This window comes from Rhinopithecus bieti, unplaced genomic scaffold, assembly GCF_001698545.2.
Source record: "Rhinopithecus bieti isolate Rb0 unplaced genomic scaffold, ASM169854v2 scaffold_25806, whole genome shotgun sequence".
NCBI lineage: Eukaryota > Metazoa > Chordata > Mammalia > Primates > Cercopithecidae > Rhinopithecus > Rhinopithecus bieti.
This window is the reverse complement of record NW_016811742.1, coordinates 16,524-32,467: the sequence shown is the minus strand read 5'-3', so window position 1 is coordinate 32,467 and position 15,944 is coordinate 16,524. Positions and strand designations below refer to the sequence as shown.

General features: G+C 40.5%; 1 protein-coding gene across 1 annotated transcript in view; it reads right to left on the bottom strand.

Moving 5' to 3' along the window:
- The window catches only part of BEND2 (BEN domain containing 2), a 36,899-nt gene that overhangs the window by 10,888 nt on the left and 10,067 nt on the right, over nucleotides 1–15,944 (bottom strand). The window contains 4 exon segments of the mRNA XM_017894883.1: nucleotides 1,455–1,683; nucleotides 3,406–3,527; nucleotides 5,009–5,209; nucleotides 8,197–8,337. Coding sequence (XP_017750372.1) covers nucleotides 1,455–1,683; nucleotides 3,406–3,527; nucleotides 5,009–5,209; nucleotides 8,197–8,337 — 693 coding nt within the window.

Here is a 15,944-nt window from a genome sequence, read left to right as displayed (position 1 = left end):
AAAAAAAAAAAAAAAAAATCTATCTGAATGAAGACTGTTTTTTGCAGACTGATTTATAATCCCCTTCCAAAAACCCTCAAACCAAAATGACAACAACAACAAAAAGAAAGTAGGAGACAATAAATTGGGGTGCACTTAATTAATGGAATGTTATAATCCTACTTAGAGCAATGATTACGAAGACTGTAGATTCTTGAGGAAAAACAGATACATATTATAATGTTAGAGAAGGGGAGTAATTATATGGGAATCATAATGTTTCCAAATGTTCACAGAAAAAAAAAAAAAACTGGAGGAAAATGAAAATGCCCACAACAGTTTTTTAAAGTATTTTGATCATGGGAGCTTTCTTCCCCTCTTAAAATATTTTCCAATTTTAAAATAAAATGGCATAACAGACTCCACACACACTACAGTGACTGCTTGGCTCACAGTGGGCTTAGTTGCCCCATCCCCTCGTTATAGCTGAGTCAGAGTTAGAGACATGTGGCCCAAGTTCTCACAGTCTTGGGGCTGCTCTAGCTCCTGCCTGCCTGAGACTCGCTTGGTTCTTTGCTTCTTTGACTACAGGAGCTATTCAACTGGTGACTTGTGTTGTTGTTTAATTTATCCAGTCTATGTCTGTAGTGTACAATCTTAACAAATACAGTAGTTAGATTACTTTTATAATGGAAGAAATAAAGCTATATCTTGTCAATGATTTCGTTTGAAAAGGATCCCAGGTAGTATTCTACTTAGGGTTAACATGGGGGCAGGGTACAGAGAGAATGAAGTTTTGCTACTTCAGATGTCACTCATCGGTATGGGTGATGCTAAAGCCCAGCACCCTGGGAAGATGCATTGGGAAGCACAAGTGGCAGGTGGCACAGTCACTACTGAACCACTGCCACTTGACACCCATCAAAGCAGGAGGCGCCTTTAGCAGACAGTTTAGCAGTGGGAGCACAATGTTCTGAGAGATGAGATTCACGAATTCGTGCCAAAAATCCTATTGCACACCTGCAATGTGCCAGGCACACAGAGAACAAGAAGTGTATCTCAGCTGCAGCCCCTCCCCTTCACCACGGAGGACAGTGCCTTATCAGAGCTCACACGGTCCAGTGAGTTGGCAAAGAGCCACTTTCCGTAGGAAAAATAACAGTCCCAGAACCATGTGTCTATATATTTCATTAACTCATTAATAAAAGACATTAAATTGACGAGTTGATGGGTGCAGCACACCAACATGGCATAAGTATACATATGTAACAAACCTGCATGTTATGCACATGTACCCTAGAACTTAAAGTATAATTTAAAAAAAAAAAGACATTAAATTGTTTCACTTTCTGATGAAATTTCTCAAACACACATAAAAGTAGAGAGAATAGTACAATGAGCCCCAAAAATGCATCACTCAGATTCAACATTTATCAGCAAGAGAATTTATTTAAAATAAGTTTTTTAAAACTCACCCCATGCTTCACCAGGTTCCTCTGGATTATCAGTGGAAGGTTCTTGCATTTCTTCAGGGATAGCATTACTGTTTGGCTGCAAGTTCCCCTTTTCTCTCATTTCAGAATAATTCATTAGCTGAAACATCCAAGAACTGCCTTCACCACCATCTCTGTCCCTACGGTCATTTCTATCTGCAGATGCTGATGCAACAGGGTTGGTAAGCTTTTTATTTTTGCGAACAGCTTTCTGTTGAAATACAAAACCATATCCGTAAACAAAGTCCCACAGCAAGAAAATATGTCTGTGCTCTACCACCTACCAGGCCCCCCAGGTTGCTAGGGAAGCAACTAACTCTTTAAAAGGTGGGCTGAAGCCATAGGAATACTGTTTGTCGCAATACCACCTGGAAAGAAGGAAAGGGGTGGCTTCTTCCGCAAGCTGTCATGACCCGCTGCTCCTTGGAGGATTTTGTAGCTTTGTCTAAGGAACTGAATGAGAACTGCTGGTACAAATTAAGTGCATAATAAACATTTCACAAATAAACAAAGCAGTGAGTTTCTTGGAGATGACCACTTTTTGTTTCTCATGTTTTGTTTGTATTCTTTTTCCCTAGCGGCGCTCAAGTCTGGCTGCCCGTTTGAATGACCTTCGGGATCTGTAAAAACAAATGGTTGTGCTGCGCCCCACCCTAGGCAAATTCAGCCAGAATCTCTGGCGGTGGGAGTGGGGAGCTCAGGCGTTAGTAACTATTTTTAAGTGTCTCGTGTGATTCTAATATGCACCCAGGGTTGACAACCACTGCTCTGGGTTAGCACTTCTTGAACTTTAGTGTGCACACAAATCACATGGGGGATGGAGGTTGGAGAGGTTCTTGCTAAAATGCAAATTCTGCCCCTGAATCAAGACCCTGCATTTTTCACAAGCTTGCCAGTGGTCCACTGCTGCTGGGCTATGGTCCTACTCTGAGTGACAAGGACCTGTCCCATTCCTAGTCAAGCACACAGCAGGCACTTGGCAGACACTGCTTCTCTTCTCTTTTGACACCTAAGCAAATATGCAAATTACCATTTTCCAGGCAGTGTCTTAATTTTACATTCAAATTGTTTAGGGTGCAATTTTGAAGGCTATAAAATGGAATGTCAAAATAAGCAGATTTGGTTTCAGGCAGATGGTGCTTGAGCTATCACTGAAATCAACCCGTTCACCAGGAAAACATACGCTCAGCTACAAATATTCTTGGCAAATTGTTTCCATAAACTTACTCTAGAGACACAGGAGCAACTAGACATGGCCAGAAGAAAAGGGGGTTGGTGGAAATTAGGAATTGTCATTAAGATACATGTTTCATCAAAAGACAACAGATATGACACTCTTCCCTAATGGCCCGGTTGTGGTAAAACAAACAAAAATCTCTAATGTACTTTGAAGATAGACTGGAGGAGAGAGAAACTAGATTTCTGTTATCACATAACTATACGGAGTGCAAAATATCTGTAACCGTTTAACGTCATGACATGTGTTTATTTCACCAAGTTCCATCATCACTAAAAGTGAACAAGTAATGAAGTGCCTGCATTTCCCCCTGCACCTCTTCAGCTACCATTGAAACAGCCAAAGAGCACACAGCTAGCTCCTTTTTGTGTTGCTAGGTGAGATACTGAAAAAGATTTGCCAAATATCTTTGTAGCTGAAACTATTTTCCTAGTATTATCCTTGGCTTCAAATATACTAATTATAGCACTTTATTATCCTAAATATCTTTAGGATATTTTTATAGAGTATAAATCTCAAAAAAGTAAAATAAACATGCAGTATGCTTTTGAAAGAACATCCCATGCCCCCTAAGTTAAGTTAATGAAAATTTTAGCACACGGCCTAAAGAGCCTGTGCCTCACGCTATCAGTTCTGAAGCTGTACACAGTACAAACTCAGGTAACAGTAACCATATTTAGATGAAAAATAACTTACTGGAGTACTCTTGGCTTCAGAACATAAACAGTAGATCATAGAATTGATACCAGAAATACAGTCCTGCCAGTCTTTTCCATGTTCACGCAAATCGCAGGTGGGAAAAGTTGTTGCCAGATACTCTGCAAACAGCAGAAAGTATTCACGAAAATTAGAAAAAAATTAACAAACTAACGAAAATTTTTTTCTTTAAATACTGACTTTTAGATGGTTCCATTGTGTAATGGTGAGCACTCTGGACTCTTAAATACTGACTTTGTCTCTTTCTACTTCTCATCCTTTTATCTTATTCTTTCTGAGAATTTAGAAATTCCACCCAATGAGGATGCTTTGCTGAATTATTTCCCCTACCATGAGATCCCCTAAAACACTGATGTAGGAAGCTAATATTGAGCTCTTGTTGTTCAAAAACAAAACAAAAAAAAAGGTGTAGGCCAAGCACAGTGGCTCATGTCTGTAACCCCAGTGTTTTGGGAGGTCAAGGCAGGAGGACCAGGAGTTTGAGAACAGCTTAGGCAGCAAAGTGAGACCTCATCATCTCTATAAAAAATACAAAACTTGGCTGGGTATGGTGGCATGCACCTGTGGGCCTAGCTACTCAGGAGGCTGGGGAGGAAGGGTTGCTTGAGCCCAAGAGTTCGAGGCTGCACCAGAGCAATGATCACACCACTGTACTCCAGCCTGGGCGACAGAGCAAGACTATGTGTCTGAAAAAATATTTTAAGTGTGTAACCAAATGTTGACTCTTTCAGGGTGTTCAGACCATTTGATAACCCAATGGATAAATCAGAGCTAAAAGGAAACATATCAAGAGAAAATAGTGTTACTGCAAACATGATTACACCAGGGGCTTACTCATTGTGTCTATCTTCCCCAGCTCTTGCCTCTGCCTAGAACATCCTCCTGTTCCCTCTACCTAGTGAAGGAGTCCTTCAGAATCCAGCTCAAACATCTTGTCCTTAGTTAAGCCTTCCCCAACTCCCTCAAAGCAGCTGCTCTGAGCTTCCCCAACACTACCACACTGGACTGGGATGTATCTGTTGCCATCAACATGTCCCTTTCTAGACTATGAGCTCCTCATAGGCAGAAACACTTATTCATTGTAGTATCCTTAGTACCCATGAGTTCTAGGATCTCAATAGACATGTCTGGAAGGCAGGAAGGCAGGAGGCTAAAAAGGACTAATCATAAAATTCTATTTCTGTGTTGCTAGTCTCCAGCACTGACAAGTCTTTTATTCCCCCACCTTTTGGCAGAGGGAGTTTTTTCCTTTTTTTTTTTTTTTTTTTTTTTTTTTTTTTTTTTTTTTTAAGTAGCAAGCTTCAGGGCTAAAGAATTGACTTAGTACTAACCATAAACAACTATAATAGATGAGGCTTGTCTTATTCAACCATTCAAGTCAATGGACAAGTTTTATTCTTTGGAAGTTGTTACCAATTATATATTATAAAGTTGTAAAATCAGGGTCAGACAGGTGAAAAAAATGAAGAGTTTTAAGATTCACACAGACTTCATTGTTATTCCTTCAACTGCCAATAACATTCATTATATGACCAAATGATTATTAAAAATAAGATTCCATTATCACTTAATGTACACATACCTCTCAATGCAGCCATTTTGTTTGGGTCAAGGGATTGGCTGTCTTTCAAATGGTTATCCACTGAGTTGCTAATCAGGATTTCCTTGGAGAACAAAACACGAACCAAATAGCAGGCTGCTTGCTTAGGTTTGGCCATATTTTGTATGGCCAGCAAATGAGTTTTAAGTACTTTGACATTTCTTTTTGGATCACCAAGATAGCCTTTAAAAATAAAGAAAAANTTTTTTTTTTTTTTTTTTTTGATGCTTATCTCTTCCTTTCCCTTAAATGGGTCTCTTTGACACCATCTGCCAAACTGTCAACATTCTTCACTTCTGCTGGTCTTGAGCTTACTGTATTGAACTACTCTGTTCATTAGCTTGAACACACGTCATTGTTAGGCTGCAGGTGCATATGTAAACATGTTGCCCTGAGTTCCCACTGCTCCATTTCACACTCTAAAAGTACACTCAGAGCCATTCTACTGGGTAAGCGGATGTTCCCTGAAGACAATGTTGAAAGCATGGGTGGGGATCATTAAGAAAATTTTCAAATAGCTAGCATTTATCAGTAGTTCCTGTATATCAGGCATTTGCTAAATATTTTACATCTATGCACCAGCTCAGTTTCATCATTCTAACACCTCTATCATTACTCCCACCCCATTGTTCCCACCCCACTATTTCCAAATGAGGAGACCGAGGCCCAAAGAAGATAAGTTATTTGAAAAGGTCACACTGCTAGTTACAGAGCCAGTTTTAAAATCTGTTTATGAGTCAACTGCTCTAAACCATGAATCTTCTACTAATATCTTCCACTCTTTTTCCTATTTTTTTAAAAGAAAAAATTGAAATCATGCTTTAAATATAGTTTAAATCCTGCTTTTTCAGTTAACATTATATTTTGAGCATTTCTCTGTTTTCATCTCTTTAAAAAAAAATCTGCATTCCTGTCACCATGATTTTCCTGACAAGTGACATTTACGTAGTACTTACATCCCAGGCATTGTGTTAAGAGCTTTAAATGCATTGTCCCAGCCAGGTATCGTGGCTCACGCCAGTAATCCCAGCACTCTGGGAGGCCGAGGCGGGCGGATCATGAGGTCAGGAGATCGAGACCATCCTGGCTAACACGGTGAAACACCATCTCTACTAAAAATACAAAAAATTAGCCGGGCATGGTGGTGGGCGCCTGTAGTCCCAGCTACTCGGGAGGCTGAGGCAGGAGACTGGCGTGAACCTGGGAGGCGGAGCTTGCAATGAGCTGAGATTGCGCCACTGCACTCCAGCCTGAGCGACAGAGCGAGACTCCGTCTCAAGAAAAAAAAAAAGAGAGACAGAGAGCTTTAAATGCATTGTCCCATTTGATCCTCACAATTCTGTGAATTAGGCACTGTTATTTTTGTCACTTCACAGCTGAAGAAACTAATATTTAGGTTAGGAAAGTGGCTGAAGGTTATAAGGTTAGTAAGACATAGAGCGGGGATTTGAAATCAAGCAGACAAACATGAGAGCTCATGCCCTCAACCATTAGGCTTTACTGCCTCACATGCTGTGGATATACCAGAAGTCAAGTGATTAATTCTCTATCATCATTTATTTTTGTTTGTTTGTTTCCAAATTTTCCCAATGATTCTGTAAAGGACATTCTTGTACCAAAATTTTTTTGTAATTTTTTTATTACACTTTCAGATAGAAGTGGGATTACAGTCAACTGGCATAAATGTTTTATGGATTTTCTACAAACTATCTTTCAGAAAGTTTGTACCAATGTATACTTCTAACAATGTATCAGAGTGCCCATTTTAGTACAGAGAATCAACTTTTGTTTCTGGGTTTTTTTGTTTGTTTGTTTTTGTTTTTTTGTTTTTTTTTTTGTTTGTTTGTTTGTTTTTGTTTTGGCTGGAGTACAGTACAGTGGCATGATCATGGCTCGCTATAGCCTCAACCTTCCAGGCTGCTCAAGTGATCCTCCCACCTCAGCCTCCCAAGTAGCTGGGATTACAGACACATGCCACCACACCTGGCTAATTTTTTGTATCTTTGTAGAGATGGGGTTTTGCTATGTTGCCCACGCTGGTCTCAAACTCCTGGGCTCAAGCGATTTTCCCACCTCAGCCTCCCAGATTGCTGGGATTAACAAGTCTGAGCCACTGTGCCCAGCCGAGACCACAATTTTTGAAATTTCTTCTAGTTTGAGTAATAAAATAATTTAAAGGAATAAGCTCTCCTCTAGGAAGGGAGTCAACAAACTACAGTCCACTGGCTCATCCCCTCACCGAAGTGTGTGAAAGGTATGCTGGCCATGGCCATGCCTATTCATTCGTCTATGGGCTGAGGCTGCTCTTATGTTACAACAGCAAATGTGGGTATTTGTGACAGACAATACTATCTAGCCCGTCACAGAAAAAGTTTCCTGACCCCTGTTCTAGGATATTAATAAGAGATAAGCTGCTTAGAAGTTGAGACAAAAATGAACTGACTACAAAATATTTGGAAGGCTTACCCTTAGAAGCCACAGAATTTGGGGTCCCCTCAACTCTGCCACTGTGGCTTAGCAGGCAGTACATGAACTGGTAAGATACGTGAGCTTTAAGCCAGTTACGGTGGCTCATGCCTGTAATCCTAGCACTTTGGGAGGCCAAGACAGATGGATCACTTGAGGCTAGTTGTTTGAGAACAGCCTGGCCAAAATGGCAAAAACCCATCTCTACTAAAAATACACAAACTAGCTGGGTGTAGTGGTGTATGCTTGTAATTCCAGCTACTTGGGAGGCTAAGGCAGAAGAATCGCTTGAACCTGGGAGGTGGAGGTTGCAGTGAGTCAAGATCAGGCCCCTGCACTCCAGCCTGGGCAATAGAGCAAGACTCCACCTCAAAAAGAAAAAAGACACGTGAATTTTAAAGTCAGAGAAAGCTGGGGCAGAGCTCAAGTCCTACTCACCAGCTCTGTGACCTTGGGGATGGGGATAATAAAAGTGCCAACACCATAGGGTCATTATGGGTATAAGTGGAGAAGAGGTATGTCAATTGTTTAGCACAGTGCCTTGCACGTAATATGCACTCAATAAATGTTAGTCATGGTTCTGAATATCACCTAAAACCTGTCCTCAAAACAGGAAACACACAGCTTTCACTGTCTTGCATCAAGTAAGTGAAAGAATGTAGCTCAAATAGTGCCACTTATAATGTGTGTCATTTCAAACTCACCATACTTGGGAGGGAAACAGACAGATGATGAGGAAGAATCCTGGCCACTGTCACTGTTCAACAAAGTTGAGCAATTCATTGTGTTGAGGCTGTTTTCCGTGTTGGTGTCTACTTTTACCAAAATGTTCAGAGGTAACAGTGCTGAAAGAAAAGAACTCTCAACTGACAATTCTATATCCAGCAAAACTGTTTTTCAGGTACAGAGGGGAAATACACTCTCAGACAAAAGAAAACTAAAATATTTGTTGCCAGCAGACCTATTCTTTTTTTTTTTAGACTCTGTTGCCCAGGCTGCAGTGCAATGGCATGATCTTGGCTTACTACAACTTCCGCCCACTGGGTTCAAGCAATTCTCATGCCTCGGCCTTCCGAGTAGCTGGAATTACAGGCACCCACCACCACACCTGGCTAATTTGTGTATTTTTAATAGACACGGGGTTTTGCCATGTTGGCCAAGCTGGTCTTGAACTCCTGACCTCAAGTGATCTGCCTGCCTCAGCCTCCCAAAGTGCTGGAGACCTACTCTTAAAGAATGGCTAAAAGAAGATCTTTAAACATAAAGGTTATGATGATAGAAGGAACAGTGGCACATCAGAAAGGAAGAAAGAATAGAAAGATGCATGTGGAGAAATGGAACAGCCACACTGGAAAACAATTACTATATTTGTAATTATAATTACTATTATTGTAATTATTATTATAATTTAAAATGTAGTAATTAATTGCAGGGTTTTCTTAGGGTTAAGCACCTAAGAGTGAAATTGCTGGAAATTTCACTGTTAGGTATTTATCACAGAGAAATAAGAGCTCATGTTGACACAAAAACCTTCACATGAGTGTCCTCAGCAGCTTTGTGATAGCCAAAACCTGAAAACAACCCAAGTGTCCTTCAATAGGTGAATGGTTAAAGAAACTGTGGTAAATCCATACCACAGAATACTATTCAGCAATAAAAATGAAAAAGAAAGAGCAGAAAAACGGGCGATACAAAACCATCATGAGTTCTCTAAATCATATGGAATGACTGAAACAAAAGTGAAAACACCATCTGATACCTATGACAATGATATTTAAAGGTGGGGAGAAAAAGAAACCTAAGTGGAATTAAAGTTTCAACACTTCATTCTAAGTGGTAAAATGCTGATTCCAACAGGCAGTGGTAAGTCACATATGTATACAGTAATACTCAGAGCAACCACTAGGAAAACTGCACAAAGCAATATACTCAAAAACAAACAAATCAAGATGGAATGCTTAAAATGTTCAAGTAACTCACAGGAAGGCAAGAAAAAGAAAAGGAGAATGAGAAACAGAAAATAAACAGAAAAATAATAAAATGGAAGGCTTAAACCCTGTATCAATAATTACGTTAAATGCCAATGATCTACACATACCAATTAAGTGGCAGCAATTGACAAAGTAGATAAAAAACAAGACCCTCAATTGCCAGATAGTGTAAATGAAAACAAAAAAGAAAACAAGACCCACCTGTACGCTCTTTATTAGAAACTCTAAAATTCAACAACATAAGTAGGTTAAAAGTTAAAGAATGAAAAATTACCATGTGATATGGTTTGGATTTGTATCCCTGCCTAAACTTCATGTCAAATTGGAGGAGGGGCCTGCTGGGAAGTGACTGGATAATGTGGGCAGATTTCCCCCTTGCTGTTCTCATGAGAGTGAGTGAGTTCTCACAAGATCTGATGGTTTAAAAGTGTGTGGCACTTCCCCCTCTGCTCTCTCCTGCCACCATGTGAAGAAGGTGCTTGCTTCCCCTTCACCTTCTGCCATAACTTTAAGTTTCCTGAGATCTCCCAGTCATGCTTCCTGTTAAGGCTATGGAACTGTGAGTCAATTAAACATCTTTTCTTCGTAAATTACCCAGTCTCAGGTACTTCTTTATAGCAGTACGAAAATGGACTAATGCACCACGCAAATATTAATCCAAAAAAAAAAGAAAGCAGAGTGGCTATATTGATATCAGATGAAATAAACAGACTTCAGAGCAAAGAAAGTTACCAGAGACAAATAAGAACACTACATAACAATAAAAGGGTTAACCCCCAGGAAAATACAATGATCCTAAATATGTTCACACCAATCAAAAGGGTCTCAAAATATATAAAGCAAAAACTGAAAGAGTAGAAAGGCAAAACAGACAAACCCACAGTTATATTGAGGACCTCAACACCCACCTCTCAGCAACTGACAGAACAACCAGACAGAGGCCAGGCACGGGGGGCTCATGCCTGTAATCCCAGCACTTTGGGAGGCTGAGATGGGCAGATCACCTGGAGGTCAGGAGTTAGGGACCAGCCTGGCCAACATGGTGAAACCCTGTCTCTACTAAAAATACAAAAATTAGCCAGGCATGGTGGCACATGCCTATAGTTCCAGTTACTCAGGAGGCTGAGGCCCAAGAATCGCTTGAACCCAGGAGGCAGGGGTTGCATTGAGCCAAGATCACGCCACTGCACTCCAGCCTGTGACAGAGCGAGACTCTGTCTCAAAAAAAAAAAAAAAAAAAAAAAAAAAAAAAAAGACCAAAACATCAGCAAGGACAGAGAAGACCTGAGTAACACACAACCAACCAACAGGATTTTCATTATAGAACATTCCATCTAATAAAAGCAGAATACACATTTTTTTTTTCAAATGCCTATGGAACATTCACCAAGACAGACCACATCCTGAGCCAGAGGAAAAAACCTCAATAAATCTAAAAGAATTGAAATCATATAGAGTATATTTTCTGACCACAGTGGAACCAAACTAGAAATCAATAACAGACAAAAGAAAAATCTATAAACACTTGGAAATTAAACAGCAAACGCCTAAATAATCCACATGTCAAAGAGAATTCTCCAAGGAAATTTAAAAATACACAGGACACAGCTCAGGAGCAAGATAGCTAAATAGAAGTCTCCACTGATTGTTCTCCCCACAAGAACACCAAATTTAACAACTATCTACACAAAAAAAGCACCTTAATAAGAAATCCAAAATCAGCTTAGGTCCCAGCTCAGCCACAGTGGGGTAGGGTACCAAGTGGGCTCTTGGGGTCCCTGATTCCAGGCCTTGGCTCTTAGATGGCATTTCTGGGCCTACCCTGGGCCAGAGGGGAGCCCACTGCCCTGAAGAGTGAGTCCCAGGCCTGGCAGCATTCACCATAAGCTGAGTGAACAGCAGCGGTGGCCTGGCGGTACCCTCTGTGGGCCTGTGGCAGTGGTGGCCACAAGGAAAGACTTCTCTGCTTGTAGAAATAGGAGGGAAGAGTGGGAAGGACTTTGTCTTGTGGCTTGGGTGCCAGCTCAGCCACAGTAGAATAGAGCACCAGGTAGATTCCTGAGGTCTCCAGCTCCAGGCCCCGGTTTCTGATTGGCATCTCTGGACCTGCCCAGGGCTGAAGAGAACTCACCGCCCTGAAGGGAAGGACACAAGCCTGGCTGGCTTCACCACCTACTGATTGTAGAGGCCGAGGGTCTTGAGCAAACACACGCTGTAGCCAGGTAGTGGTTACAGCGAGCCTTGGGCAAGACTCAGGGTTCTGCTGGCTTCAGGTCTGACCCAGCACAGTCCCAGTGGTGTTGGCCACAGGGGTGTTTGTGTCACCCCTCCCCCAGCTCCAGGCAGCTCACCACAGAGACAGACTCCTTTGTTTGGGAGAATGTAAGGGAAGAGGCCAGGCGCAGTGGCTCATTCCTGTAATCCCAGCACTTTGGGAGGCTGAGGCGGGCAGATCACCTGAGGTCAGGAGTTCAAGACCAGCCTGGCCAACATGGTGAAACCCTGCCTCTACTAAAAATACAAAAATTAGCTGGGCATGGTGATGCACACCTGTAATCCCAGCTACTCGGGAGGCTGAGGCAAGAGAATCGCTTGAACCCAGGAGGTGGAGACTGCAGTGAGCTGAGATTGCGCCACTGCACTCCAGCCTGGGCAACAGAGTGAGACTCCATCTCAAAAAAAGAACAAGATCTCTGCCTGGTAATCCAGAGAATTCTTCTGGATCTTAACCAAGATCACCAAGACGGCACCTCTACAAGTCTTCAAGAGCCACTGCATTACTGGGCTTGGGGTGCCCCCTGATACAGATATGGCTTCAGTGACCAAAAACTTAGATCACAACACCCAAGTCCCTTCGAATATCTGGAAAGCCTTTCCAAGAAGGATGGCACAAGTAAGCCCAGACTGCAAAGACAACAATAAATATCTAACTCTTCAATGCCCAGACAGATGAACATCCACAAGCATCAACTCCATCCAGGAAGACATGACCTCACCAAACGAATGAAATAAGGCACCAGGGACCAATCCCAGAGAAACAGAGATATCCGACCTTTCCAACACAGAATTCAAAATAGCTGTTTTAAGGAAACTCAAAGAAATTTAAGATAACACGAAGAAGGAATTCATAATTCTATCAGATAAATTTAACAAAGAGATTGAAATAAAAAGTATCAAGCAGAAATTCTGGACTTGAAAAATGCGGTCGACATACTGAAGAATGCATCAGGGTCTCTTAATAGAAGAACTGATCAAGCAGAAGAAAGAATTAGTGAGCTTGAAGACAGGCTATTTGAAAATACAAAAAAGACAAAAGAAAAAAGAATGAAGCATGTCCACAAGATCTAGAAAACAGCCTCAAAAGGGCAAATCTAAGAGTTATTGGCCTTAAAGAGGACATCAAGAGAAAGATGGGGTAGAAAGTTTATTCAAAAAAATTTGCTAAGCGCAGTGGCTCATGCCTGCAATCCTAGCACTTTGGGAGGCCAAAGCAGGCAGACTGCCTGAGCTCAGGAGTTCAAGATCAGCCTGGGCAACATGATGAAACCCCATTTCTACTAAAAATACAAAAAGTTTGCCAGGCATGGTGGCATATGCCTGTAATCTCAGCTACTTAGGAGGTTGAGGCACGAGAATCACTTGAACCCGGGAAGTGGAGGTTGCAGTGAGCTGAGATCACACCACTGCACTCCAGCCTAGGTGACAGAGCAAGACTGTCTCAAAAATAATAATAATAACAGACAACTTTCCAAACTTAGAGAAAGAATATCCAAGTACAAGTTTATAGAATACCAAGCAGATTTCACCTGAAGAAGACTACCTCAAGATATTTAACAATCAAACTCTCAAAGGTCAAGGATTACAAAAAGATCCTAAAAGCAGTAAGAGAAAAGAAACAAACAACATACAAAGACCTCTAATATGATGGGCAGCAGACTTTTCAGTGGAAATCTTACAGGCCAGGAGAGAGTTTCATGACATATTTAAAGTGCTGAAGGAAAAAAAATTTATCCTAGAATAGTATATCCGGTGAAAACATCCTTCAAGCATGACAGAGAGATAAAGACTTTCCCAGACAAACAAAAGCTGACAGATTTCATCAACAGCAGATCTATACTATAAGAAATGCTAAAGAGAGTTCTTCAATCTGAAAGAAAAAGACATTAATTACCAATAATAAATTATCTGAAGGTATAAAACTTACTAGTAATAACAACACACAGAGTATTGTAACACTGCAATTGTGCTGTGTAAAATACTCTTAAGTAGAAAGACTAAATGATGACCCAATCAAAAATAATAATTACAACAACTTTTCAAGACATAGACAGTACAGGCCGGGTGCAATGGTTGACACCTGTAATCCCAGCACTTTGGGAGGCCGAGACGGGCAGATCTCCTGAAGTCAGGAGTTTGAGATCAGCCTGGCCAACATGGTGAAACCCCGACTCTACTAAAAATACAACAAGTAGCCGGGCATGGTGGTGGATGCCAGTAATCCCTGCTACTCAGGAGGCTGGGGCAGGAGAATTGCTTGAACCCGGGAGGCAGAGGCTGCAGTGAGCAAAGATCACCCCATTGCACTCCAGCCTGGGTGAAAAGAGGGAAACTCCGTCGGAAAAAAAAAAAAAAAAGACATAGACAGTACAATAAGACATACAGAGAAAACAAAAGTTAAAAGGGAAATTAAGTTAAAGTGTAGTTTTCATTAGTTTTCTTTTGCTTGTTGGCTGGTTTATGCAATCAGTGTTAAGTTGTCATTAGTTTAAAATAATGGGTTATAAGAGTATTTGCAAACCTCATGGTAACCTCAAAGCAAAAAACATATGAAGAGGCTGGGCATGGTGGTTCATGCCCATAATTCCAGCACTTTGGGAGGCCGAGGTGGGAGGATCACTTGAGCCTAGGAGTTCAAGAAAAGTTCAGCCTGGGAAACATGACAAAACCCCATCACTACAAGAAATACAAAAAGTTATCTGGGTGTGGTGGCACATGCCTGTAGTCCAAGCTACTTTGGAGGCTGAGGTGGGGAGATCTCTTGAGCCTGGGAAGTCAAGGGTACAGTGAGTCAAGATCGTGCCACTGCACTCCAGCCTGGGCAACAGAGCAAGACCCTGTGTGGAAAAAAAAAAGATACAATGGAGACACAAAAAAATAAAACAAGAAATTAAATCATGCCACCAGAAAAAAATTACCTTCACTAAAAGGAATACAGGAAGGAAGGAAAGAAGGAAGGAAGAGAAGACCAAAAAACAACCAGAGAACAAATAACAAAATGGCAGGAAAAAGTCTCAACTTACCAATAAAAAAAATTAAATGTAAATGGACTAAACTCTCCAGTCAAAAGATAGAGTGGCCGAATGGATAAGAAAAGCAAGAAACAATGATCTGTTGTATACAAGAAGCACACTTCACCTGTAAAGATATGCTGAAAATAAAGGGATGGAAAAAGACATTCCATGCCAATGGAAACCAAAAAAGAGTAGGAGTAGCTGTACTTATATCAAACAAAATAGATTTCAAGACAAAAAGCTGTAAGAAGAGACAAAGGAGACCATTACATAACGATTAAGTGGTCAATTCAGCAAAAGGATACAACAATTGTAAATCTCTATGCACCCAACACTGGTGCACCCACATATATAAAGCAAATATTATTAGAGCTAAAGAGAGAGATAGGCCACAATACAGTAATAGCTGGAGACTTCAACACCTCACTTTCAGCACTGGACAGATCATTCAGCCAGAATATCAACAAAGAAATATCAGATTTAATCTGTACTATAGACCAAATGGATCTAATAGATATGAACATTTCACAGATATATTAAATGTATATTCTGCAGGTGTTCTGTAAATACCTATTAATATTTCTCCTCAGCACATGAATCACTCTCAAGGATTGACCATATGTTGTCACAAAATAAGTCTGAAAATATTCAAAAGAATTGAAAAATTATTCAATTTCAAGCATCTTCTCTGACTACAATGGAATAAAGTCAGAAATCAGTAATGGGGAATTTGGGAAACTATACATGAAAATTAAATAATATGTTCTTAAATGATCAGTGGTCAATGGTAAATGAATGGTCAATGAAGAAATTAAGAAGGAAATTGAAAAAAAAAATCTTGAAACAAATGGTAATGGAAACACAGCATACCAAAACCTATGGGATAGAGCAAAAGCAGTACTAAGAGAGAAATTTATAGCTAAAAGTGCCTACATCAAAAAAGAAGAAAAACTTCAAATAAATAACATAATGATGTATCTTAAAGAACTAGGGAAGGAAGAGCAAACCATGCCCAGAATTAGTAGAAGAAAATAATAATAAAGATCAGAGCAGAAGCAAAATAATTTAAAATGAAGAAAACAATACAAAAGATTAAATGAAAAAGTTGCTTTTCTGAAAAGACATATAAAATTGGCAAACCTTTAAGCCAGACTAACTAAGAAAGAGACA